This window comes from Notamacropus eugenii, chromosome 2 (assembly GCF_028372415.1).
Source record: "Notamacropus eugenii isolate mMacEug1 chromosome 2, mMacEug1.pri_v2, whole genome shotgun sequence".
Taxonomy (NCBI): Eukaryota; Metazoa; Chordata; class Mammalia; order Diprotodontia; family Macropodidae; genus Notamacropus; species Notamacropus eugenii.
Window position 1 is genome coordinate 69,586,197 of NC_092873.1, and position 24,565 is coordinate 69,610,761.

The 24,565-nt window shown below is 52.4% G+C and overlaps 1 protein-coding gene across 2 annotated transcripts in view; it reads right to left on the reverse strand.

The window, feature by feature from the left end:
* The window catches only part of COL18A1 (collagen type XVIII alpha 1 chain), a 132,160-nt gene extending 113,429 nt beyond the window's left edge, over window positions 1-18,731 (reverse strand). Inside the window, exons 1-2 of one of the 2 annotated variants that reach the window (XM_072640825.1) lie at window positions 18,569-18,731; window positions 18,355-18,466 (exon numbers count right to left, since the gene is read on the reverse strand). In XM_072640825.1, coding sequence (XP_072496926.1) covers window positions 18,355-18,415 — 61 coding nt within the window. In that variant the 5' untranslated portion in view covers window positions 18,416-18,466; window positions 18,569-18,731. The remainder of the gene's footprint in view (window positions 1-18,354; window positions 18,467-18,568) is intronic. The other variant, XM_072640824.1, reaches the window with a different exon arrangement.
* Window positions 18,732-24,565: the final 5,834 nt, after the last annotated feature.

The following is a 24,565-nucleotide window of genomic DNA, read 5'->3' on the forward strand; positions in this document are numbered from 1 at the left end:
ACCAGGGCTCAACCCCTCCTTGTCTCTCAGGACATCCTTGAAGCGTGTGAGGCATGTACAAACCTGGGATGACCATGATGCCCACCCCTCCTTCAGGCCCATGGTGTGGGGGGGTGGGGGTGGCGCACTGCACACTGGCACCAGGAGAAAAAGTCGCCAGGCTCCTGGGGTGAAACCTTCCCTTTGGCACAAGAAGCTCACCCCTCTGTCCCCTCTGGTGCTATCTTCAGAGCCAAGAACTCACTTCAGTGCTTTTCCCTCTCTTCTGCAGCTTCCCAACTCAATTCAACAGGTATCCAGTAAGCCCCTACTGTATACTAGGCCCCATGCTAGTGCCACAGGGGTTTTCAAAACAAACAAGAAAAAAGCCCTGTCCTTAACACATTCACAGTCACTGCACTGAGGTCCCTGATGCTGAGCACAGGGTCTGGCACACAGTAGGTACTTAATAAATGTTTATGAATTGTGTCTGCTGCTTTCTAGAACGAAGGAGCCTTGAGAGTCAGGAAGACCAATGGCTGGGTGCCCCTGGTCCTCAGTTTTCTCACCTATAAAATGGGAATCACAACAGTCCTCTCCCCCCAGTAAGATCATCTGGGTGACATGTGGTGAACTTGGAAATGTAAAAAAAAGAGAGGAAGGAGAGAAAGAAGGAAGTAAGGAAGGAAAAGAAGGAGGGAAGGAAGGAGGGAAGGAAGGAGAGAAGGAAGGAAGGAAGGAAGGAAGGAAGGAAGGAAGGAAGGAAGGAAGGAAGGAAGGAAGGAAGGAAGGAAGGGGGGAAGGAAGGAAGGAAGGAAGGAAGGAAGGAAGGAAGGAAGGAAGGAAGGAAGGAAGGAAGGAAGAGAGGGAAGAATTTATTGAGTAACTACCATGTGCCCAGCATTGGGCTAAGCACTTAATGTTAACTGATTTAATCTTCACACCCATCCTGAAAGGTTGGTACTAGTATGATCCCTGATTTAGAGATGAGGAAACTGAGGCAGGCAAGGTTGTGGTGCCTGTACATGTCTGAGGCTCCATCCACAGCCTGGCAGCTGTCTCTCATTGGGAAGCCATGATCATTGGTCTAAGCAACAACAACCCCGGGCCCTGACCAGGCAGCCTGGGCTGCTCCTTTCTCCTCAGTGCTCCCCCCTCCACCATGTGAGAAGAAGGGGGAGCCTCAGCCACCTCCAAAGCTCTGTGCCCAGCAGAGGTGGGAGGTGGGTGGCACCTGGCTCAGCCCGGAGGCCTGGGGTAGGGCTAGGGGAGGCCTGGGGGAGGCCCCCCTCCCTCACATTAGACTAATCCAGTTGCTAGGACACAAACTCAGGGAGAAATGCAATCCTGGCGGATTAGTGTCTAGACCGCCTGACCTTTCCCTTGGTTTTCTAGATATAACTGAGATGGAAGAATCTGGTCCTCAGGAGGTGGTACCAGTTTAAAAAAAAAAGTACACAATGATGGGAGTTATTTGTGGGCCCCTGGCGGGGAGGGAGAGAACAGACAGAAATCCTGCTGAGAAAGACCCCAGAACATTCCTAGTGAACACCTGGGGAAAGGTGAAAGAGCCAAGAAGCAGAGAGAAAGGGAGACAAAGACAGAGAAACAGACAGGGAGAGAAAGAGACAGAGACGGAGCAGAGAGAGAGGAAGAGACAGAGAGAAACAGACAGACAGAGATACAGGGAGGCAGAGGCAGAGAGAGGAGAGAGGAGGTAGGAGGGAGGGAGGGGCCCCAAGGACCACTGCCAAGGCTGGGAATTACCCAGCAACCAGGCCAGACAAAGGGGTCTTTCATTGGTAAGGGACAATGTCAACTCTTCAATTAGCCATGAAAGAGGGAAAGGAAGCTTATTACCTCAAGGCAGGATGGCCTCCGAAGACACTCTTATTAACTCTCTGATGGCCTGTGGCATGAGCCAGGCCAAACAAGGCCCGGGACTGGGACAGCCTGGGCAATGCTCCAAACACAGAGGAAGATGAGAGGGGAGAGTTTAAGACCCAGCAGCCCACTACCAAAGAGCATCTCAGCTAAGCCCTAGCCTCTGCATGCCTTCAGTGATGGGGAGCTCACTCCCACAGTGACCTGCCTCCTTCTGTTGGGCTCCTCCAGAGAAAGGTTCTTTCTGCTGCTCTGGCGCTGCCTCTGAGCTCCCCAGACCAACTCAGTCTTTCAAGAAGCATTTATTAAGTGCCACACAGGCCACACTAGGGATGCAAAGGCAAACGAGGGAGCCCCTCACTGGAGGCACCCCCGCTCTCCAACACTGATCCTGAATGAGCCTCAGCAGCCAGTCCTTGCCCCCTCCCCCTGTCCATGAAAGCTTGGCAGACCCTTTACACACACACTCTCTCCTTCGATCCTCCTACCAGCTCTGGGAGGGAGGGGGCATCATCACATCCATTTCACAGATGAGGAGACAAAGGCACAGGGAGGTTACATGACTTCCCCGGGGTCACACAGCTATTAAGTGGTTGAGGCAGGATTTGAACTCAGGTCAGTGCTGTAGAGACACAGACAGGAAGCACCAAGAATAATGGGGAAAATCAGGAGAGACTCTTGGAAGAGGAAGCCTGAGAAGAGGACCAGATGAGGAAGGCACAGGCAGCACCTCAACCTGGGGTGAGTCAGACCTGTCCAAGGGCTAACCTCAGCTTGACTGTGGGGACAATCCTCAGATGGAGTAGCTGAGAAACTCAGGAGTACTGGGGGGGAGGAGGGAGCAGGGAGGGAAGGATAGAGGGAGGGGAAGGAGGGAGAAGGGAAGAGGGAGGGAGGGAAGAGAGAGGGAAGGAGGGAAGGAAGGAGAAAAGGATGGAGGGAGGGAGAGGTAAAGAGTAGGAAAAGAGGAGGGAGGGAGGGAAGGGGAGGGGGGATGGGAAGAGGAGGGCGAGATAGGGGAAGAGGGAGGGAGGAAAGGAGGAAAGGGCCCTCCATGCTGGGCCAGGGGTCCTCAGTCTAGTTCTCCTCGGATCCTGGAGAGGGCTTGGGTTACCCTAGTTGAGAGGTCCCTCCAACCATGTGGCCATGGGAATGAAGGGAGAGGAGTCCCAACTTTCTCAGGGCCCTCCTGAGTGATCCCTGCCAGTGTATTCTGGGGTATTCTGCAGCATTAAGCTGGCACTCACCCACAGGATCCCAGTGAGGTAGAATAGAAACTTGGTCCTGAGGACTTCACATGTGGCCCCAGGTCTTGGAAAGTGAGAGGTCAACATCACCCATTAGTTCTCAGAAGATAATTTTAACGTAGTTATTCATCTATCCAGATGGGATGGAAAGGAGAGCCTTGGGACAGAGGGCTCCAGGGCCATACCCGTTCATCTAGTGGCCAGGTGTGGCTGGAGCCACAAGACAGCTCCTCCTCACTTGTGATCCAGGAGATGTTGGCCCTGGGACCGAGAGTGTGGGAAAGAAAGGCTCTTTTCCAGGGGCTTGATGGCGCCTCAACACCTAAGTTTTCAAGCTTGGGGTTCTTTCCCCGTACTGCTATGACACCTGACTAGGGCTGAAACGGTTTGACGTTGTTTTAAAGTCCTTTGTTTTGAAACTCCCTGGGCTGCTCTGGCACCACGCCCACATTTCCCAGAACAGCAAGCTCAATTTAAAGACAGAAATCCTCAAAGCATCTGGCAGACAGGAAGACCTGAGTTCAAATTCAACCTTAGACACTTCCTATTTGTGTGACCCTGGGTAAGTCACCTGGCCTCTGCCTCAGTTTCCTCAACTGTAAAATGGGGATCATAATAGCCTCTCAGGATTATGGTGAGGATCAAATGAGATAAAGCGCTCAGCACAGTGCCTGGCACATAGTAGGCACTCACCAAATGCTTGCTGCCTCCCCTGCCCAGTATTCTTACTGTCTCTATTACCTCATTGTTCTGCCCCCTCCCTTCAGTACTGCCTGGAGAAGACAGCACCACCTCCTGCACTTATCTGGAGTGGGAGTGGGGTGGGGTGAAGTGGGGGAGGGGACGAGGGGCTCCGGGCTGAAATTCAAGGAGGATCCTAGGAGGGGATTTCAGACCCAAACATTCCAGGAGCCCAGCTGATGAAATCCAGCCTGGGGATGCCAGCTCCTCATCACCTCTCCCAGGCTCCATTCTCCAAACACGGCCACTTTTCTTCCTGAAATACCTGGGGGAAACCTAAAACCTCAGAGACCTCCAGCCTGCCTTTCTCTTTTCACCACCAGTCACAGTAACAGGGGGGATGGCAGCCCAGGAAGAGACCTCCAGACGAATGCCCCTGCCCACATCCAGCCCTGGCATTAAAGAGCCTGCTCCTGGTGGGGTGGGATGAACACCTGGGCATCCCCGGCCACAGCCACAAACAGCCTGCCCTTTTCCTGTCCCCATCCCCCATCCTTGTCCCATCCCCCATTTCTGTCCCATTCCTGTCCTCTGAGCTCCCCCAGGCATTTCAGCCATGTCAGGGTGCTCAGCAGCTACCCCCACTTCACACCAGGAAAGGTTGCATCCCTACAATTCCAAAAGCCCTCCCTCTATCACTTAGCATGCCAAAGAAAAACTCACTTTCTGAGCCTCAGTTTCCTTATCCATGAAATGGGAATAACAATGTTAATGAAGGCAGCCTAGTTCAGTGAAACAGAAACTGGCTCCAGAGTCAGAGGACCCAGTTTCAAATCCGGTCTTCACAGCTTACTCCCCATGTGACCCTGGACAAGTCCTCTTCCGTCTCTGGGTCTCAATGTCCTTCCCTGTCCGAGAAAGGGCTTGGCATGGATGGCCTGTGAGGGCTCTGCCAGAGGTTGGTCTCTAATCCTATGTCCCCCACTCACTGCGGGCAGGAAGCAGAAATGTCGCTATCACTACAAGCATGATGCCTGGTCTGCCTCAGAGATCACCCTGCCCCCCAAAGAGGAGGAGGGCAAGAAGGGCAAAGGTCCTTCTGATAACCAGCCTGATTTTAGCTCCTCTTGAGAAGCAGAGATAGGGAGACCCAAGGCAGAGAGATCAGTGAGGAGATCTTGGGATAATCAGAGTGAAAGGTCAGGAGGACTTGAGTTAAGATGGCAGATGTGGGAATGGAGAGGGGTCAGCGGAGAAGACACCATCAAAGCAGAAGCGAGGAGCCTCGCCAATAGAGTGGGATGATGCCAGGGTCAGGAACCCAGGCAGCTAGAAGCAAAAACAGGAGAGGTCGAAAGAGGGGAAGGTTGATGGTGGGGGAGATGAGGAATCTCATGTTGGACACATTGAGATTAGCATGTCTAAGGATGCAAAACTGGAAGTGTCTAACAGGCAACTGGTACTATGGGAGACAGAATGGGAGTGGACGTGGGCTCTGGCAGGCATCAGCACAGAGATGATCATGAATCCCACAGGAACTGATAAGGAGAGAGAGAGAGAAAGAGAAGGAAAGAAAGAGAGAGAAAGAAGGAAAAAAGGAAAACAGAGAGTATATGATAGAGAGAGGAAAAGGAAGAGAGAGACAGAGAGAGAACTGTTTCAGGTGAGTGATGAGGATCACAGGCCGCTATTACAAAGTGCTGAGGATGGGGTGAAAGGACAGGAATAGGAGCAGCTCTCTCTAGGCATTTAACTGACAAGGGGGGGACAATAAGTAGAGGAAAGGTTGAATGTAATGACAGTTTTGGAAGTGTGAAGGAGAGGGACTTGGGCATGCCAGAAGGAGGTTGGGAAGCAGCTGGTAGGCAGACAGAGGCTGGTGACTGGGGAGGGGAGATGATGAATAGTACTGCACTCAGTCAGAGAAGACAGATGGGACGACCTTGACAAAAAGAGGAGAAATAAGCACCTCCTACATGCTAAGACCCCTAGATCTTCAGCAGAAATTTATCTAGCCCAATCCCCTGATTTTACAGAGGAGGAAACTGAGGTCCCAAATCCCACAGTGACATAGCACCTCTGCCCATACTTAGCCTAACTTAGCTTTCCAACAGTCTTATCTTCACCAAACCTGTTACATACTGGGCTTTGAGCACATCAGAATCACTGACCTAGATGTGGAAGGAACTCTACAAGTCATCTGAATCAACCTATCAACTGATGAAGAAATCAAGCCCACGTATCTATATCAACTAGCCATGGGAGTGGGGACAAACCACAAAATGGCAAGCATCTTTTAAAATGGAGGCACACCCACCTCTGTCCCAAAGCTTTAAGAGATGACATCCAGACTGACCAATTTAACAGTACTGAGTGATATATCAGAGCTCAAGGGAGTGAGTATCTCTGAGGTGATCAATATCCCACCTCCATATGCAACCCTTCAGGGAAGGGGGGGGAGGGAAGGCTGGTCCTAATCCAATGCACTTCTCCCTCTCTCCCCCAACAGCTCAAATGTTCCCATGGGAATGCACCACAGCAGCATAACCAGATGGGTGCTGACTCTAGGAGGATGCACCAGCTCTTGGGCCCCAATCCCCTGCAGAACCTCATTTTCAACTACATTGATCTCCCCAGTCCAGAGAAAGACCCTCCATCTGAACCAGGGTGTCTGTCATCCCAAAGAATGAGGAGAGAGTGACTGAGGAGGAGAAAGGGGATGAGTCACAAAGATGAGTCACAAACACTTGTGGGAGTGAAAGGACAGAGAAGTCCCATTTCAAGTCAACTCAGCCAGCTATCGACAGGTCCCCATTGGGTGCCCAGATCTGCCTCAGGCCATGTTGACAAAGCCACAGATGAGCCAGTCCCTGCCCCCAAGGAGGTTAAGGCTCCTGAGCAGACACTGCTGAGTCCCAACAAGTGTCAGAAAAATCCACTGCCCACGATGCTGTGGCTCCTGCTGTGCCACCACCACCACTAGCATCACCCCTGACCCCCGACCCCCACCCCCACCCCCCACTGCCGCTGTTGCCCCGTAACAACAGTAATCATGGCTTTGGTTTACACAAAAATACCTTAACTCAAAAGTCCCCATCCAGGACCTTGCCTCACGGACCATCATCTGAGACCTTCTGGGCACCTCCACAAACTTCCCTAATACTGCCACTGGACCAAACCAACCTCATGACAGCAGATCTAATAGGTCTGCCAAGCCCTTGACAAGCAGGGCTGGGAGGGCCATAGTGCAGCAACGTTATTCTTACACAAGGGAACAGGGTGAAATCATCATAACACAGCCAAGATTTCTAGGAAAGCTCTTTACATATATTATCTCACTGGAGTCTCACAACAGCCCTATGAAGAAGGTGTTACTATGTGTTATCCACTTTACAGATGAGAAAATCGTGGCTTGGTTTGCTCAGGTCAAACAGCTAGCGAACATCTAAGGCTGAATTCAAAGGCAAATTCTCTAGCAACAGGAAGCCATCACAGGTCTTTGAGCAGAGGAGTGATGGGATTGGATCTGTACATGAAGAAGATTCTTTTGTCAGCTTTATGAAGGATGAATTGGCCACAGACAGGCATGAGGCAGGAAGATGTATGATGGGCCAGATGAGAGGTGATTCAGGCCTAAACAAGGCCAGAAAGAAGGAAGCTGATGGAAGAGATGTCAAGAAGGCTGGCATCCATGTAGGAGAGGGGAGGCTCACAGGACCCAGGGTTTGGAGTCCCATTGAGAGGGAAGGTGGCAAGCTCCTGGGCCAAGCTGAGAAGTTGGGAGCAAAGGCAGGAGGGAGTTCAGCTCGGGACATGGTGAGGTGATGGAAGGGGCAAAGAAGAGGCTCCCATATGCTCCATCACAGACAGCAGAAAAAAGGCCCTCTAGGCCTCTGAGGAGGAGTGAAGGAAGGCCACGGACAAGAGTCAACCAAGATGGCCAGCCCAAGTCACCAAGACCATAGAGGCTGGAAGGCTCCTGCCCATTAGTGCTAACAATGGCAGCCCCCATTCCATGGCACATTCCCTGGAATTCCCCAGCTCACTGAACCAGCCACCCACCCCCAACCAAACCCAGCACCATTTTGTCTTCTGACTGGAAAGTGAATTGATCCAATCCCATTACTTTTTCACAGGAAAGACCTGGAGCATTTTGAGAAGGGCTTCCTACCGAACCCCAGAATTTGGGGGGCTACACAGAACAGTTTAAATTAAGGAATCCTTATAAGCAAACAGTTAACATGGTGCTAACGGAGTTCATCTTCAAAAGCAGCTGCCAGGAGCCCCAAGGAGCTGACTGTCCTGTGGCAGAGTCATCCAGCAGACCCAGATTCCTAGAACTGTGAAATGCCAACAGGAAAGCTGAGAGACCCTGGAGGACAGGGATGCACTTCCTGGAGAGATTTCAAAGAGTAAACACACCCTGACGACTTTATGACTTTGGGAAGCCAAGAAAGGAAAGACACATACCTTGAAACTGACCAAGCGTGACTCTCCAGGGTGATCCCCTCTGGGCGACTGGTGCCAGCCTCCATTTCACCCTCATCGAAGCCCCTTCCAAGCCTGCAATTCTCTTTAAATGAATGCATTTGGCCAAGAATGTAGCTCAAGATGAGCAAAACATCAGACTTTCATGAAATGAGGCCTTAAAAGTAAGGCAGAGACCAGATTTAGGGCTCAGCAATCCTGTTCAGTTCTGAGCACATGGTTGAAAATAGTGTGGTAGATGGGAGAGAAGCTCTAGAATCACCAGTGGAGATGTTCCATGAGTCCCAAGGGCCCCCAACTCATCCAGGAGCTCCTTCCTCCCCTGACTAAAACAAACAAACCAAGACACATTCCTGGGCTGACAACCTGATTCCCATTCCCAAGATTCAAGCCAAGAAAACAGAGGTGGCCATCTTATTGCTTCTACCTACCTTCCCCTTGTGTCCCTGTGCACTGGAATGAAAGGTCTACTTCCCTTCACTTAGGAAAATGGTTACTAGCGATTAAAATTCAGGGAGGTACCCACCAAACCACCAGAACTGGCTTGTTCATCTCAGTTGTTTATCACTTGGTGGTGGTAGTGGTGGTACACTATTTTTTAGATTTTATGTACTCAAAGTAATTTAGAGGGGGTGGCTCCCAGAGGCATCTTAACAAGGAACTGATTCTCAACAGTTGAAGCCAAGCTGAGGGGTCTTGAGGCACAGAATGCTAGGATGGGTTGGCATGTTGACAGACCTCATGGATGGGAGGGACACAGATTGAACAAGAAAGCTGAAAGGTATAGGCTGAGTTTATGGATGTTCATCTGTGTAAAGGCTGGGAGAAGAGGAGGGGAAAGGTCCTAGAGCTGAGCATGAGGGTCATGGGGAGGGAGGCCCTAAGTGGGAGGGAGTGCCCAGGGGGCAGTGAGTGCCTCAGGGTTCAACTGCCTGGGGCCTGGCCAAGGTCTGAAAGGTGAAGGGGAGGTGGCTTCAGAGAGCTGCTAGACAGGGAGCCCCCACAATGGGGGTCACTTTCATCCCCTCAGACAAGATGTGCAGTGTTCTGGACAGTAGTATGTGCTGATGCAGCCCAGGTAATAAAAGACAAGGCCGCCCTCTGGGGTTGGAGGCAAGGCTGTCCCAGGAGGCAAGGCTAAGTCTGCATGGCCCTCTACCTGACCATCAGAGGTGGGTTCTGTGGTTCTACAGATGGAGTGGCCTTGGCAGCTTTTCTCAGACCCATATATGCTGAAGGCGTTGGCTAAAATGCTGCTAAGGGGCTGGAGAGCACCTCAGATGAGTCACGCATGGGAGTCTGGGGGTGGGCCACTTCTTACTAAGAGTCAAGATGCATCTCAGAAAGAACATCTGACCACAACATGATGGGAAACCCCAAGTTTCCTCACAATATCTCCCATTAATGCTCAGGAGACAGGTAAAAGTCGACCATATTAGGAATGAGGAGTGTCTTTTTGGAGATGTTGCTTTAACTGAGGGTATGAAACATTTGAAAAACCAAGAGTCCCTCACATACATACATGCACATATATACACACATACCCCACTAACATAGTGTATCACACACATGTACACACACACATGCCCACATACACATTGATATATACACACACACACACTAGTACATACAAACCCATATATCTACATCTGTACACACACAATACATACCTATACACTTATGCGCATACATATTCACAGAGAGTTCTTGAAACACTCAAAGAAGTGAACATTTCTTAAAACATAGGCAAGAGGCTTTAAAAGATTCTACCCTAAGGGATTGGACCATAAATGGAAAGCTTTATTCCTCAAGAAAGTTAAAAGGGAGTGGCACCCCCCATGAGTTCTAACAGATGCCAACTTTTGGCCTTAGGTAGGGAGGGTCTTCTCCCTGAGGAACTTGGGCCCATTCTGCTCCCCTTCGACAGAAAAGTCAATTTCTAAATGCCCCAAATATGTGAGGGAAGTAATTAAAATTCATTTCACAGTCTTGGGGTGCTGAGCTGTGCTATCAGATATTAAAAGCTCTCGGCATCCCGTCTTCTGCTTCTATTACATTCCTTCTAATTTCCTTCTTAGTGAACTGGCCAAGAAAAAAGCAAGACAGTGAGTCCATGCCCACCCAGAGATCTCTTTGGGAGCAGAAAACAGAATCCGGGAAAGTCAAGAGAGCTGGAGTGATTAGGGCCAGGAGCTGGCACTTAAGGAGGCCTGTCTACAATGGAACATTCATAGAAACTCATCCTGGGCCCCCTCCTTGTCCTCCACCCTTTGGAAGAGGCTGGGAGCCACCTTGGCTTCCATCAGACACCATGTGGATGATTTGTGACAGTCCAGTGAGAGGTGCCTTGTAAAAGAACTCCAAATTATTGTCATCATCGTCATCATCACAGCCATCATCATCATCATCTCCTTTTCACTGCCTGAAACCATCCCTTGCCCCTCCCCCCTGCCCCCCTTGTCCCCACGGTGATTCCCCAGAGGTACAGGCTGTTCCCTCTGGCCAGAGGAGCTCTGACTGACAGAGAAGTCAGACATGGTGGCCTGGGGTCAAGCCATGAACACCTTTGCCTTCCACAAACAGAGCTGTCACTGGTGGAGCTTGTGCCCAAGGTCCAGCAGGGGCAGAAGGCAGGAGAGCATCTGCCCAAGGTGCCCTGTGGAGACCCAGAAGAATGACTGGGGTAGAGGAGACAAGGGTCTGAGATCTGTCTCCCTGTGCCCACCTTCCATGCCTTCCTTCCTATGTTCTGTGGAAAGGGGAGGCAGTAGAAGCCAGCTCAGAAGCCCTTGACCCCAGCCCAGCACTGGAGTTGCCCATGAATGCCCTCCCCAGTCTTCACTGCCAGGCCTAGGGTCAAGGCCCTGCTCCTGGCATCTGCAGGCTTCCTCCTGGGGTACCTGGGACTACCCTACCAACTACAGTGCTTGCTCCCTGGCCCCCAATCACCTGCAGGTGGAGGGCGGGCAGGGAAACCCCCCCCCCCCCCAGATGGAGCTGAAGCTCTTGGGAAGGCATATTTAGCCTTTGCCTTTGCACCCCCAAGACAGCACCGAGCACACAGTAGAAGCTTCATCATTGCCCACTGCTTGATGACTTCACTGAATGAACTAGGTCCCAGCATCTGACTCAGGCTGGGGGAAGGGAAAGAGAGGGAGAGGGGGACGGGGGCAGGGGAAGCCTCTGTTTCTTCCCAGATCTCAAGTCTGCACCTGCAGGCAAAGAGCAACGTCTGCCAGGTCCGACTCAGCTGCAGAGCTCAAGGGCCGCTTTCCCAGTGTTATCTCGAAGGAATATCAACTGGGGGGATGCTCGGGCGGGGAGGGGGCTGCAACAGCTCAGGCGCCAACAGAAAAACTGACAAACTCCTGCCAAGAATCAGAGTGTCTAGCAGAGACCTTCCTCAGGCAACGTTCTGCCTCCCAGGGACCAAGCCAAGCATTGTCTCTCTGGGGCTCACCTCCTCCCCTCACCTCCCTGGTGCTCCCCTCTCTTCCTGGGCTTGCTGAGTTCGGTTTGCCAGAGGAGCCAGGACAGTGTCAGGGAGTTGACTCTATGGGGAAGAAGAAGGAAGAAGCAGAAGGATGGCTTCCATGGAGCTCCCATGACTTGGTGATTCAATCACTCCCAGGGGAAGAAGGGTTCTGTCCTGTCCCTGGCACACAGTAGGCACTTAAGGAATGTTGACTGACTGACTGATGGATGGAGAGCCATTAGAAATCAGGCCTGCATAAGCCATACTGGAGAGTGTCACTGTCACTTCCAAGGAGCCAGAGACAGGCTGCTCTCGGGTCATTTCTTACTGGCTGGCCCCTAGGCCCCCACATTGTCCTGAATCCTTCCTAGGAACACAAAGTCCAAACTCCAGAAGAGCTTGAGCTGGTCTTTGTCAAGGTCAAAGAGTTCTGCTTTTCCAAGGGTCTCCTAGGAGGCCTCCTGACCATACTTGCTGCCTTTTGAGAAAGGGGGAAGGGTAAAGTAAAGAGGAGAAAGGGGAAAAGGGCCCCTCAGCTCAGCCCATTCAGGAGCCAGGGTGAAGGCTCTCCAGAGTCCCTGCCTTCCGGCTCCCAGTCTCCAAGACCCACCTGAGCCCCCAGGGGCACCCCCTTACTCTGGGACTTCCCAGGTGCTGACAGCCAGAGGAGCCAACCTGCAGGGACATGCTCTGAGGCCTGGCTTCCCAAGGGATGGGAAGGAATGTGGACCCTTTACCCTACAGTCTGACTAGACCAGGCTCCAATCAATGAGGGTCAAAAGTGCTCTGAAATGTCAGTGGGCCTCATCAAGGTCAAAGGCCATCAACTAACGTCAGTCCAGGACCCACAAGGAGGTGTGTGCCCCTTCTGGGTAGTCCAGGGAGCTGGGGGGGGGGGTGGCGCATCAGACCTGCCTCACATAAAGATATTAAGAGATGAGAACAAAGGGGAGAATGGAGGAGGTGATTTCCCTCAGGACTTTCTTGGATCTTCAACATAAATGGAGGTGGGCAGAGCCCACCTTCCAGGCTTGACATCTCTCAGTGCCAGATGGGGTTTTCCTCAAGGTTTAAGCACGTTCCCAAAGTCCTGGGGATCATAAATATATCCCCACTGCCCTGTATTGTAATCAAGGTGGAGAGTCAGTCAGTAAAAATTTACTAAGCACCTACTGTGTGTGGGTACTATGCTAAGCACTGGGGATGCAAAGAAAGACAAAAACCAGTCACCACCTTCAAGGAACCCCCACTCTAGTGGGGAAACAGCCTGCAGATGGCCATGGCCAAACTAACCCTGGCCAAACTCAGAGGGAAGGTCTGGGAGGGCTTCCTGGAGGAGGTGGGATTTTTGCTAGGCCTGGAACATTCTAGGGGGCCTCAGCAGCTACCAGAGCCAGAGGCCCCTTCACTGGTCCGGGGGAAGTTTCTGGGGGGCAGCAGTGGGAGGCTAAGAGCTTGGGCCAGGCATCGCTGGAAGCAAGCAGCTTCCAAAAGGGAAGCTGACCTGGGGTGCCATACTGGGGAGCCTGACTGGGGAACTGGACTGCATCTTTCCTGGGTCCAGCTGCGGCAGCCTTTCATCTTAAGAGAGCAAATGGAAAACACTCCCAGCTCAGAGTGGGCACCCTCATGCATTATCTAGTCTGACCTCCTCCTGAACAAGAAATCCTCTATCTGCCGTGGCCTCTGGCCACCCATTCCTCCTTGGCTGAGCTCTCCCCTCTCAAACCTAAATCTGGTTCTGGAGCTCAGCACATCCCCAGCTAATCTTGCCTTCAGATACCTGACTACTGCTCTTCTGTCCCCATGTCCTTCCCCAGGTCCTTGATTCCCCCAATGGCTACTCTCCTTGAGACACTTGGTGTGATCAGTCTGTACACAGCTGGGCCTTGGCATCCCAGACTCCAGCCTTCTCTTCCACTGTCCCATGGGGCAGGCAAAGTCAGGGCTCTGGGTCCTGGGTTTTGGCACTTCCAGCCCCACCCACTTAAACTTAAAGAGTAATTGAGAGAGGGTCAATTAGATCCCTGCATAACCCCGAGCAGGTCCCTGACTGCTCTGGGCCCCAAGAAAGCTCCCAAACTCTCATGGCAGCAGAACAGAGGCTTCTCTGCCCTGGGAGAGAAGGCTTCCTCACTGGGACTCACTTAGACCAGTGACATCCTGGGCTTAGTCATGTCACTGGGGTATGAGTGAAAAAGCTCAGTAGGAACTGCCCCCTCCCCCCCAGTTACATATTCAGGGTAGTGTGCAGACTTCCTTGGGACTGTGGGTCAGGTCACAATCTAAGGCCTATACTTTCAATGAAATATGACTTCTAGGTTTCTTTAGATATAGCACTGAAAAAGAAATAGAGTATTTTAAAACACACACACACACAAAGTCTGACCCAGAAAAACACGTTTTGCTGAAATTCAAAACTATTTTAGCAGGCCAGCTTCAAGGATGCGTGAAATCTGAAGAGTCAGGAACACTTTGGGCCAGGCCGAAGAGTTGTGGCTGGGCACTCCCCCCTTCCCCCCTTTCCCTGCATTTATCACAGAGCCCACCTTCCCCCTTCCCCAGGTCCTACACAGTCCTTGCAGAGGCCTAATGCCACCCTCTTGCATTTGCTTTAAGCGGGAAGGCCAGTCCCCACCTAGAGCCCAGCCCCTCCCCAGTGCACCTCAGGTGAAGTGACCAATACCAGTCAAACTCAGTCTGGAGTCATCAGATTGGCCTCCTCACCTCTGACTCTGGGGTTCTTTCCACAATATTCCTATTTATGCACTTTACATTTGCTTTACATTCACACGGGCATGTGACCTGGGCAAATCATTCCTCTTGACTCTCAGTTTCCCCAACTGTAAAATGTTTGACTAGATAGTCTTTGACATCCCTCAGAGCATTAGAGTTAGGGTCCTGTGGCTCTCACTGTTGCCTCTCTTGTCTCTATGCATTCACACAGGTAACATGCCCTCCCCTATTCCTGCAGCCTACCCCCTACATATTTCTGCCTGCCTTCAAGGCCCAGTGGAGCCTTCCCTGATCATACCCTCAGGGAGGATCCTCACTGTCCTCATATCTCTTACCACCAGCAGAAGAGAGTCCATGTTCAGCCAGGTACCATTCTAAGCTCTCCTCTTTTAGAGTGTAAGCTCTTTTGGGGTAGGGACAAAACCATCTCTTGCCATGCCATTCCACCAGAGGCCCACCCTGTACCTTGAGCATAGGAGGCATGGATCTAACAAAAACTTTTCAAAATCACTATTAGAAGTTGTTGCATCGGTAGTGTAGGGGAAACGACAGTATGAGAGACAGGCCTGGACATAAGGACCCTGGGGATCTAGCCCTAGCTCTGTCCCTTCCTGGCTATGGGGCCCCATGAGTGACAAGGAGACCCTCATGAGACTCTGGGGCTTCACCATCACACAGAACATCCAACTCAAAGAGACCTCCCAAGATCCAAGAGGCAATTCTAGCAGAACAGTAAAGATTGACTGGGAAACAGGTGAATGGATCTCTGTCCCAAAAGAGGGAGGAAGTCTTGATGAATTTTGGAGGGGAGGAGTCATCCCTAAGCTCCCAGCAAGAGGAGAAGGCAGGAGTCAAATCTGGGCTGTCCCTGCTTCTCCTGCAAGGGCAGATGGAGAGCAGGAAATGAAGCTTGGGGCTGGAGGGCCCTCTTTTTCATGGAGCCTAACCCAGCTGGGCCTAGAATGTCCCACTAGCCAGACTTGCCAGAAAAGAGAAATCGACATTTTTATTGTTACACTGTTGCCTCTCTTACATTGTTGACTCACTATAAGTGAATGGAGTCTCAGGGGAAGGGAAAGAAGAGAAACTGACTAGGGCTTTACTGCACCTCTTTAAGCCTCTGTTCCCAAGGCGGATTGTGGAACTACTGACTTCTGCCTCTACTGCTGCCTCTGCTGACGAGGTTAGCGAAGGCTTCAAGTGTCTCGGCCACATCAGTTTGAAGGTAAAACACAGAAATGGCACATTGTGATTGCCCTTGTCCTGCCCTGCAAGCAGAAACCCTTATGTTAACAGACTACGGAAAGAGGCCCTAGGTGCATCTGCTCATCCTTGGGCCCTTGTTCTAGACACCAGCCTTGGCTTCCCCCCTGAGCTCTGGAGCCTCCAGCTCCCAGGGTGTCACTGTCATGCAGAGCCCTTCACTGTCAGGGAAAAGGCTCATCCTAATGGCCTGGCTTTGCTCCTCTGGGCAGCACCTTGTAATTACATTGTGTTCTCTATGCCAAAGTCATCCTGGACAGCTTGGTGGAGCATCTCTGCCACTCGAAGCCACAGCCTGGAAGGGAGGAGGAGAGAAAGCCTTCTACAAGTCTCCCAGTGACGTGAATCCAACTCAATAAGACCAGTCCTTGACCTGCATCAACTCTGCCCTTGGCACTTGGCCACAAAACTATTAAGTACATGAGTGAGTACGTGAGTGACCAGGGGCCATCGGAGTTTCTGCTCACAACAGCTGGCCCATCACAGCTTCCAGAGAGGTCCTCAGACAAACTTCTCTACAGACCATCCTGTTTATGCTGTTGAGAATTTTAAGAGGCCTGGGATGTTCTTGAACTTGGCAGATGAGCCTGACCAGCCGGGGTCGGGCAAATCAGCATTTCCTCCTGCTGCAACAGTTAACTAGTTCATACCATCTCAGTCCCACCACAGCATACACACACCTATACACATATGCACATACATTCATAAGCACACACACATATACATACACATATACAAGCCCCTGTACACCTGAAGACAGATGTGCTACTTTCCTAGAATCTTACTGCCCCCCACATCTGCCCCTTCACTTTGGGCACCAAAGGTCACTCAATAATGGACACAGTGAAGGCCACTCAGTAATGGATACGGTGAAGAAATCTCTTCTTCCATTCTCTCTTTGCCCATTCTGTCTCTGCCCATTCCTCCGACTTGGCCCAAAGGCCAGTCTCTGCCAGGTTCTGGACTCCACTTTACTCTGACAAGAGGGTTAAAGCCCCTGATGCTTTGGTTGTGCCTAAGTCTCTGGGCCCAGGGCTGCCACAGCCTCCTTTCCTTTGTCTGAACAAGTGAATTTCCGATTCATCGCCCTGCTGGGCAAGCTCTTTATGCAGAACAGGAGGCAGAGAAGAGCCCAAAGCCTTAGCACCGCAGGCATGTACAGGAAACAACCTGACTGCCCCATGAGGAAGAATCCAGGGGGAGCAATTTCAGATGCAAATTGGTCCAAGAGTCTGTGTGGTGACCTGGGCTGAGACAGAGGCCAAACCTGGGGCACCTTCCCCAGACAGGTACTCCCAGTCAGTGAAGCTCATGGAGTGAGAGGGAAAACCCCTGAACTGCCGCTGCCTGAGCACACTTCCACTCGCTCTGGCTGGCAGCAGCCCAAGGAGCTGCAAATCGCCTCGAGTCCCCATTAAACCCAAGACTGCAAAGGCAAGGAAGCAAACTCTGGTGATGGGCGCCCTTCCTCTTCTCCTTCTTGGGCCAGCAGCTGCCCTAGCCCCAGCTCCCAGCCCAAACAGCTGGTTCCCAGAGCAATGAAGCCACCCAGCGCTCACAGGGAGCAAATGGAGAGCAGGGATGGGGGAAATCAGTGAGGATGGCTGGCTGAAGCCCCTGACCCTCCCCCAGCTACTGTCCACCAGGGAGGCAATGTGTTTGTCCAGTGGCCATTGTCCTGCTACATTCCTGTTTCTGGTCCCATGGGTTCTGGTCCAGCTTTATCTGTTCCTGCCCTGCCCTCAAGAGGGGCCAACGACGTGATGGCCACAAAGGCTTTCAGGGCTGCCCCCTCCTATTCATATTCCCGTTCTTGTCCTCATTAATGTTGTCTGGTACATTCCTGCCTTCCCCAGTCACTAGTCAATGGGGGCGGGGAGGTCCTGGGCTGTGGCCCCACCAGGCCTGGGAGGGAAGATAGCCCTGGAGGCCAGGAGAATATGGGAGACAGTCTCAATGTATCCAGAGTAGAGAGAAAAGGGACACCCCCACATACACACACACACAGAGGCAGAAGGCAAGTTGGAGAGTATTTTAAAGTTGAGAGCTGATCCTGGCTCTCAGAGAGGCCCCCTCGTTCCAGGAGCTGCCGGGAAACCAGGGGCAAAAGGAGGGGAGGGGAAAGCGAGGCAAGACATTGAGATGGCTGGCCGAGCGAGAGGGAAAAGACCTCCAGCAAAGACGAGGATGTGCCCCACTCCTTTGAAGAGGGAGGAAAGGAGGGGGCTGTCACAGCCGCCTCGCCTTCCCTCCCAGGATGGTCCTATGTCCAACCGTCCCATCCTACTCTCCAGAGCCGTGCTGGGCAGTGCCCCACTCTCACGCCTCCCTCGGGCCCCAGGTCCCCGGGGCTTTTGCTTCTCCCTTCCAAATGCCTGCTTCCTCCACCGCCGCCAGTCGGGGCCCCTCGGCGCAGCCTCCTCGCAGCGAAGTTGGGCGCAAGTGGGCGCCGAGGACTCAGCAGGAGGAGCCGGCTGGCGGGGGCGAGCCGAGGCGGCGCAAGGTTGCCAGGTGAACTGGGCGCGGGAGCTGGGGGTACAAGCAGGGGTGCCCCAAGGGCTGCGCACTCTCCCAAGCTCCCCTCCCCGCGCGCGTCCTTACCTGGCTCGGCTGCGGCCAAGGCGGCGGGGAGCAGTGCCAGCACCAGCAGGAGGGGCATCATAGGCAGCGGCGGGGCCAGCTGCGGCTCCCGCTTGGGCTCGGAGGGCACCTGCTGGGACAGAGGCGACGGTGAGCGGCGACCCCGCAGGCAGAGGGACCCCAGCCTCCCTTCCCCCCGTCCAGAGCAGCCCTGACGGAATCCTGGGCTCCCTACCTGCGGCGCGGCCGAGCCGGGACGCGCGGGGCCACCAGCAGCGGGGCTGAGAGAGCCAGAGCAGAGGGAGCCGGAGCCAGAGCCCGCGAGGGAGGGAGGGAGGGGCCGAGGAGGCCGGGCGGGTTCGGGTTCCGCCCCCAGGCCTTCCGCCCCGCCTCCTCGGCCTCTGGGCTAGAGGCACCGCGGACGCGCCATGGGGTTCAGGGGCCGGGGCGACCGTTCCCCCGGGTCCTAGCGCTCCACTTTGCACGTGGGGTCAGGGGCCCGGGCAAAGCGTGGAGGCGGGAAGGGGAGAAAGAGGCACTCAGAACTGTCCCTAACTCGCCCCCCAGACCTGCACTCTGAGAAGTGGCCACCTCCTCGCCCGAAGTCCCTCCCCGGAGCGGCCCACGTGGGTGACATTCTCTCTTTGAGGGAAACTGAGGAGTGGGTGGAATGGAGGAAGGCCGCGCTGTTCCCTCAGGCCCGGGCTTCCACCAGCCCTGAAACCTCAGATCCAGCCCTCCGAGTAGGGCTGGACCTCCGCGGGGCATCCAAGCCTCAGGGACGCCGGGCCCCCCCCTCACCTGGCCTAGGGACCCCCACAGACTAGACAGCCTCGAGATAACAGGGACTAGAGGGATGACCAAGACACTCCCTGTCTTGCAAGATACGGGACATCCTTGGGAAAGGCGCCCCCACCACCCTCGGTCTTGGATACCTTCCTCGTCCAAGTCCTGGGCCATGCCCAGAAAGACAGAGGGGGACCAAAGCTCGCTGCCCTAGTACCCCCGTAGCTGTTGGCATCCAGTGCCTGAAATTGGGGGTGGGGGCGCTGTTCTTGTTGGGTTTAGCTTTGGTTTTTGGCAGGAAGAACTAGGAGCTTAGTGGAGGAGGGAGAGAAGAGAAGCTGAGGCGAGGGTAGCATCAGGTTTGGTATTTTTGGGGGGTGGGTGTTGGAGAGTGAGGATGATGTGTATGTTCTCTGGGATCTGAAACCTGGCATTGCCCTGTGACCCTCCCCCCTCCACCCTCAGCCAGGGCCTAGCATTCCACCTGAGCCAAAGCATCCCAGCGAGCCCCCTCCCCTCTACTCCCAGGACTATCCCCTTGGTAACAGGGCCTCTGCCACCCCTCCCCCCACCTCACTCCAACCAGCTACCTGGGGCTTCTTCCACAATCCTTCTCCATCACCTCAGAGGCCACCTAGCATGGATCTGGCATTTTACAAAGAAGGGAAGTGAGGTGGGGAGGCAACTTGAAGTCCTTCCAGAATCACCCAGACAGTGTGGGCAATAGAGCCAGCCCTGGGACCTAGGTTACAGAAAGACTGAGGGAGGGAGGGAAAGACTGAGAGAAGGAGGGAAGGGGGATTGGGGGAGAGATGTGAAAGAAGCCATCTTGTGCAACCCCTTCAGAGAATTCGCTTTTACTCAGAGGTGCAATTCCAACCCTTTGACTCAGACCTTCCCAGTGACTCCCTGGCCCACACTGTCACATACAAACCTGTCAGCCAGGCCCTCTCTGATCTGGCACCCCCATCCCTCCTCCCCACCCAACACACATCTTTTCAGCCTAGCTCCTACTTAAGCCTTCAATGCACCAGAGGCTACTGCCAGCCTCCACTCCAGAGGAGAAGCCCAGGGTGAAGCCCCTACATGAGTGGGACCAGCTGTCAAAGGAGGAATGAATGGACTCCAGGTAAAACCAGAGACCTGCCAAGGAGCACCTTTCCTCAGGGAGATGGCCCTTTCAGTCTCTGCACCAATAGGGGCCCTGAGAGACAGGAACACAATCAAAACTATTCAGTTGGACCAGCCAGTCGCAAACATTCATTAAAATAATTCCATACTATGTGCCAAGAGTAGGGGATGCAGAAAAGGGCAAAAACAGGGACCTCTGACCTAAGGGGTTCCAAGCCCAGTGTGGGAGACAGTACAAAACATCTGTACTGGCCAGACCAGAATAAGGGGGAGCTTACTACAGAGAGATGGCAAAAGCTTCTTGCAGAAGGTGCTGTTTGCACTGAGGCATGAAGGTAGCAGGGGCCCCAGCAGAAGCAGCGTAGAGGAGGCTAGTCACATTCCCTTTATCATGGAGCGCATGAATCAGAGCACAATGTATAGCTACAAAGGTGGGAAAGAGCCAGATTGTGAAAAGCGGCAGATTACCAAGATGAGGTGCTAGGTGGCACCAGAGTGCACAGAGCACAAGGCCTGGAGTCAGAAAGATTCATCCTCATGAGTTCAAATTTAGCCTCAGACGCTTCCCAGCTCGGTGACCCTGGGCAAGTCATTTCACCCTGTTTGCCTCAGTTTCCTCACCTTTGAAATGAGCTGAAGAAGGAAATGGCAAACCACTCCAGGATCTGCCAAGAAAATAACAAATCGGGTTGTGGAGAGTCAGACACAACCAAAAAGCAACAGGGAAGTGGCGTGGTCAGACCTAGATTTTAAGGAGTAGTTATTAGACTAGGGTCTTCCAGTTGCTTCTTGCTGCAGGTTACTTATCCCTGCTGGGCAAGGGAGTCAAACCGGTGACCAGCCCTGGCAGAAAGATGGCCTCCACCATGATGTGGGAACCCCTCCCCAGACCCACCCCTGCCACGATAGCACCTCACTTCCTGCTGCCCAATTACTCTTTCCTCTGTGCCCCACCCATCTGCCTCTCCTCTCCCCCCAGGCTCTGGGCAGCCAGGGTAAAGGGAGTGCTATCTATCAAGAGGAGATGATTTTAGAGGCCCCTTGCAATGGACAAAGGTGCCTTTGAAGATCTGATTCCTCCTCTCTGATTTTTGCCCATTACCAGATCTCCCTTGTTTCTTTGGCATAGCCCTTTAACCCTTCATGAGTAGCCTGGAATGAATGAAATGGTCAGGCTCTGAGCAGAGGTCAGTAGGATCCTCAAAAGGTGCTTGTAAAGTGAACGAGTAAGTCAGAGACTGAAAGTAAGTTATCTACGTGCCAAGAGTCAAGGAAACAAAAGTGAGGGAGGCAACCTGTCCCCTGAGAACTCCCATCTCACCAGAGGGAGGCAAGGTTACCACAGGGGAGATGACAAGGCCTAGGATCTGGAGGACTAGAGGCTAGGCCGTAGCAAATCCTGTGTCTCTGAAGGGCTCATCCACACAGTGGTGGGGATGCCATCCGCTCATCATCTTCTGATCCTCTGGGCCATATTAAAGCCCAGCATCTGACATTGGATCTGCAAGCTAGATGGACTGCCTGTGATGAGGGTGTGGCCCATCTGACATGTCTATCAAAAACAATTTAAGCTAATGAGCTCATTTTTTCCCAGACTACACATGTGACTTTTGAGAGGCAACCATGAGGTGCCAGGGAAAAGTACTGAATGCCAATGTTGGGCTTGGCATCCATGGGCCATAGTTTTGAATCCTGGCTGTGCCACCTACTTACTATCTCTGACTTTTAGCAAGTCATGGAGTTTTCTGGGCCTCAGTTTCCTCATCTGGAAAATGAGGGGTTTGGATGAGATGCCTCAAGTTTAGAGCCAGGGTGCTCTGATGCTGCTTCACTGTCTTCCTGGCGTCACTGACTGATCTTGCTCAGGGTCCCACCAGTAGATCTGGACCTGACCATAGGTCAGACCATCATTAACTAGGGAATCAGATTCATTGACTATGAAAAAACCAGGCTACTGTTGCTTGAGAACTCAAACATGTTCTTGCCCCTGATCTGCTGAGGTGTGACAAAGAAACAACCTTTGGTTTGGAGGATGGTTTGGGCTGGAGAGGGAGCGGAGGGGGTTGAGTTTGGCCAGGGTAGACAAGAAAAGGAGGAGGGTAGATGTTCTCTGTCATCACACTTTGGACTAAGCAGGTCACCCATGGCCCTAAAGACTTTCCCAGGACTGGGTCTTCACCATCTCCCTGAGACTTTATGCACAGACAGAAACAACTCTGAGCAGCTCAGCCTGAAGCCATAAAAGGTTTCCTAGAAAGGGATCCAAACTGCGCCCCCCAGGGGACACCTGGACCAGTGTCAGCCTCGCAAAGGCCAGTGCATTGGCCTTAGACCAGGTTGGCCCAAACTCAAACCAGCAGTCTTGGACATGTGTGGATTACAATGGCCAAGCTGACTCATTCTGTCTCATTGAGTCATCAGCAGGCAACAAGAGCCAGGTTTCTTCACCTGCCCTGTCTATCTGCCTAGAGGGAGTGAATTTCAGACTGTGGCTGTGTAGCTGACAAATATTTTTCATTTTAAAAGTGACTCATTGCCAGGGGCAGGGTGGAGAGAAGGGATGGAAAATGTGGAAATCCTATCAGGGTGGGGGCTCTGTGTACTCATCCACCACTCTATCCCCTTCTGGAAAACATTCCCCTCCACACACACACACACACACACAAACACACAAGTCTATCCTTCCTCTCCCACCGCCCCTTGGCCCACCCCACATACCCCCAGAGGAACAATTAGAGGTGAGTCACACATTCTATGGAAAATCCAAACATCACTTGCATTAGGTCACATGATCTGCTTGGATCACTTTCTTTGGAGAAAGGAAAGAAGAAGAGACAAACGTGCAACAGTGTTTTTAAAAACTTTTCGCTGAAAGGAGTTTGAATGGTACAAAGTTGGGTCTCATCAGCAGTGTAATAGACCATAAGCTCCCTGAGGGCAGGGACTATTTTTGTTTTGTCTTCATATTGCCAATGCTAAGCACAGAGCCTGGCGGAGTGGGAGCTTCATCAGTGCCTTAGTTGCTGTCTCTAGCCCCTAGACTCAGCATTTGCAGTCCCAGCCATTTAAAACTCCTGGGACCATTAAGCTAGCTGCGCTGAGGGAGAAAAAACCAGACTTGACCTAGCTGGGTGCTGGCGGCCATGGCAATCAGGATCTCAACACTTCGTGGATCCTTGGAGGTTGGCAGACCCAACAGGCAACAGGCACAGACATGAGGATGCCCTCAGTAGCAGTCTCATCTAGTGCAGTCCTCCAAGGCATTCTGAGGTGGCCTCCCAGAAGGGGAGGGGAGCCCCCTCCCCCCCAAGGCAGTCCCTTCCCACTGTGGGACAGGACAATTGTTAGGGAATGTTCCCGACATCATTTCTAAACTTGTTTCATCACCACTTCTCCCATATGCTCCTGGGTCTGCCCCTGGGGCCAAGCAGAACAAAGCTGATCCCTCCTCTATTTGGCATCTTTTCAAAGCCTGATCACAGCAAACATGTAGCTGTGAGCCTTCTCTTCTCCATTTCCTTCAGTGGGTCATCCTTATAGGATATAGTCTCAAGGATCTGTACCTCCTCATGGACCTCCTCTAAGTGATTCATCAATATCCTAGAAATACAGCACCAGGACCCAATAGAGTGCACCCTGGGTGGTCTGACTAGGGGAGAAGACTGAGGCAAGGACTCCCTGGGGAGGGGCCCTATGCATCTGAAGTTTGCAGCTCTGCACCCGTGGGTATGGGGAGAGGAGGTTGGGGAGACACAGGATCCCAGGCTACCTCATTAACATTACTGTCACACTTAGCAAGAACCCAAAAACCCTCACATCAGAACTTTAAAAAATAATCATGCAGGCGGAAAGAAACATACTTTGAGTGATCTTGAAAAGAGAACTCTGTTTTATGAATCAGTCATGAGTTAATCAACATCTTCACTGATTTATCTCTAAAATGGGTATGAGAACAGCTGCAGTGCCCACCTCGTGGGATTGTGAGAAGACTCTTGGAGATACTTTAGGCAAAACTGAACACAAAAGGTAGATATTCTGAATATCATGGCAGGAAAGATGCTCTCATCTATGGTGACACTCTCAAAAAAAAGAGCAGATGGAAAAAGAAGTTGCTGGTCAAGGGGCTGGACAGCCTCTAGCTTCTCCTTGAAAATTTCAGAAAGTGATTTCATCCTTTGGCTTGGTGCTCAGCACAGTGCCTAGCACATAGCAGGCAGTTATCTGCTCATTGATTGCTGATTATGGCAAGAGGAGATGGTCAAAGATCTAAGAAATAATGTTTTGTATTGCCATAATCATGAAAAGTATAAGCAAA